Source organism: Nicotiana tomentosiformis, chromosome 3, assembly GCF_000390325.3.
Source record: "Nicotiana tomentosiformis chromosome 3, ASM39032v3, whole genome shotgun sequence".
NCBI classification, from domain to species: domain Eukaryota; kingdom Viridiplantae; phylum Streptophyta; class Magnoliopsida; order Solanales; family Solanaceae; genus Nicotiana; species Nicotiana tomentosiformis.
This window is the reverse complement of record NC_090814.1, coordinates 3,642,524-3,645,599: the sequence shown is the minus strand read 5'-3', so window position 1 is coordinate 3,645,599 and position 3,076 is coordinate 3,642,524. Positions and strand designations below refer to the sequence as shown.

The 3,076-nt window shown below is 41.4% G+C and overlaps 1 protein-coding gene across 1 annotated transcript; it reads left to right on the top strand.

The window, feature by feature from the left end:
- Window positions 1–267: 267 nt before the first annotated feature.
- Window positions 268–963, top strand: LOC138907280 (uncharacterized). The gene has a single exon (XM_070197871.1). The coding sequence runs from the start codon at window positions 268–270 to the stop codon at window positions 961–963; it is 696 nt and encodes a 231-aa protein (XP_070053972.1).
- The last annotated feature ends 2,113 nt before the right edge of the window (window positions 964–3,076 follow it).

Genomic DNA, 3,076 nt, shown 5'->3' with positions numbered 1-3,076 from the left:
TGCCAACAGGATTTGAAAGACCGGGGGAAGGCGATCAATTGCTAAAATATCTAGCGGTCTCGGAAGTAGCAGTAAGTGCCGTTTTAATCCGAGAGGAAGAAGGTACGTAATTTCCCATTTATTATGTTAGCAAAATATTATCGGGAGCGGAGACTCGCTATCCGCACCTAAAAAAGCTGGCCTTAGTTCTCGTAGTCACCTCTCGAAAGCTTAAGCCTTGTTTTCAGTGCCACCTGATAGCCATTGTGACAACCTTTCTCTTAAGGAATGTCCTTCAAGCCTGAGTTGTCATGCCATTTGGAAATATATGTGGTCAAAATTAGTGAGTTTGACATTGAGTATAAGCTCAGGACTGCGATCAAGTCACAGGTTTTGGCCAACTTTGTGGCTGATTTCAGTCCTGGATTAAGACCCTTGGCTTCTAAAGAAGTAGTGCTGGTATCAAAAACGACGTCAGGAGTTTGGACCTTATTTACGGATGGAGCTTACAATGTAAAATGGTCCGGTTTCGAGGTAGTTCTAGTCACGCCCTCGAGAGAAACCTTGAGGCAGACCATTAAAACTGTTCCATTAATTAACAATGAAGCCGAGTATGAGGCTTTGGTTGTAGGACTTGAACTGGCCCGGGGACTCAATTTTGAGGTAATCGAGATAAAGTGCGATTCTCAGCTGGAATTAAACCAAGTATACGAGATTTTTGACACAAAGGAAGAGCATATGCATCAGTTTGTGAACAAGGTTCAGGCATTGCTTGCACGATTCAGAGAATGGTCGATCATACACATTCCAAGGGAAGAAAATGTGAAAGCAGATGCATTGGCTAATTTGGGGTCATCTACGGAGATGAAAGGATCCGACTCCGGTAGTGTCGTTCAACTTCTACATTCAGTATTGGATGTGGATGGTTACTGCGAAGTCAATTCAGCCAACCTAGTCTGGGATTGGAAGAATGAGTTCGTCTAAAATCTTCGACATAGCAAATTACCCGAAGAAAAAAAGGTGTCCCGGGCACTACGAACTAAAACAACTTGTTACTACCTCCTGCATGGGCAGTTATATAGAAGATCATACCAAGGTGTAACGACCCGACCGGTCATTTTGATTATTTTAGCCCCATTCCCCTATTTATTTCCTCCTCTACATTATATTGTGGTTATATGCCTTACTAGGATGTTTGGTTTTAGTTTCAGGTGAGTTTCGGAGTGAAATGGGATACTTAGTCCAAAAGTTGAAAGCTTAAATTGAAAGAGTTGACCGGAGTTTGACTTTTATATAGACGACTCTAGAATGGAGTTTTGATGGTTCTGATAGCTCCGTATGGTAATTTTGGACTTAGGAGTGTGTCCGGATATTGATTTGGAGGTCCGTAGGTCATTTCGGCTTGAATTGACGAAAGTTAGAAAGTTGAAGGTTTGGAAGGTTTAGAAGTTTAACCAGAAGTTGACTTTATTGATATTGGGGCTGGATTCTAATTCTGAAAGTTAGAATAGGTTCGTTGTTTCATTTATGACTTGTGTGCAAAATTTGAGGTCAATCTGAGTTGGTTTGGTAAAAATCGGCATTAGTTTTGGAAGTTCAATGTTCATAGTTTCAGTAGGTTTGGATTGGGTTGCGATTCGTAGAATCAATGTTGTTTGATTTGATTTTAGTCCTTGAGTAGGTTCGCTATGTATTTTGGAACTTGTTGGTATATTCGAATGGGGTCCCGGGGGCCCAGGGTATGAATCAGATTAAAATCGGGATAGTTTTGGACTTGGTTGATTTGCTAAAGCTGCTGCTGTTCCGATGTTATCGCACCTACGAAGGGTTTGGCCACAGGTGCGGACACGTAGGTGCGAGTGGTTGATCGCAGAAGCGAGGCGCTATGGGCCTGGCATTGACCGAAAATGTGGGGAGTTTTTCGTATCTGCGAGCTCGCATGTGCGAGGGATTTAGTCGCAGATGCGGATTGGCCAGAAAGGCCTGGGGTCACAGAAGCAGACACTCTCCGCAGGTGCGAGTGCGCAAGAGTGCCCATTTTCCGTAGGAGCGGAAGCGCAGGTGCGTATTAATGTCTGTAGAAGCGGATTTGCCTGGCCTTAGTGGGAACCGCACCTACGATGGATTATTCCGTATGTGCGGGTCGCAAATACGGCAGTGTGCCCGCAGAAGCGGATATCGCTGGGTAGAAAAGGGCTAGAGACGAGGGTTTATTTCATTCTTCATCTTTTGACCTAGAGAGCTCGGTTTGTGGCGATATTTAGAGGTATTTTCAAGAAAATCATCGGGGTAAGTGATTCAAACTTGGATTTGGCTATTATACATGATCCATCGTTATTTTTGTCATTTAATTAGTGTTTTGAGTTGGAAAACGTGGGAAAATTTATGAAACTTAATTGACTATATTTTGGGAATTTGAAGGTCGATTTGAGATCGGATTTGAGTAACTTTAGTATGGTTGGACCCGTTATCGAATGGGTATTTGGATTTTGTAAGTTTGGTCAGGTTCCGAGATGCGAGCCCGGGGTTAACTTTTTGAGTTGACTTTTTGTTTTCTTTGAAGATTGCAACTTTATTGTGTAGAATATCTTCCTATGATTTGTATTTATGATATAAAGTTATTTTTGCTAGATTAGAGCCATTCAGAGTTGGATATTCGCGGAAAAGTCTTACTATTGGATTGAGTTAGCGTGTTTTGAGGTAAGTGTCTTGCCTAACTTTGTGTGGGGAAATTATCCCTCAGGATTGGTGTTGTTTTATGTTAATTGTGGTACATGAAGGCCATGTACGCAAGGTGACGAGTGGGTACACGAGCTAAATATGGTAATTGGCCGGTTAGAGTTATGTAGATTCTTTTCGTGCCTTTAATTGAATTGTCATAACATGTTGTCTTCATCGTTGTTAATCTGTTCTTACGTGATTTACTTGACATTGTAAATACTTGTCTCATCTCTTATTCATTATTTGTCTTTTCATACTTAATTGAAATTATTGAAATACCATTCTTGTTGAGATATTCACTTTCGGCTGCTATTGTTGAGACTCTTGTACATATTGTGGTTGAACCATGGGTTATTTATTGTGAAAACATTATTGT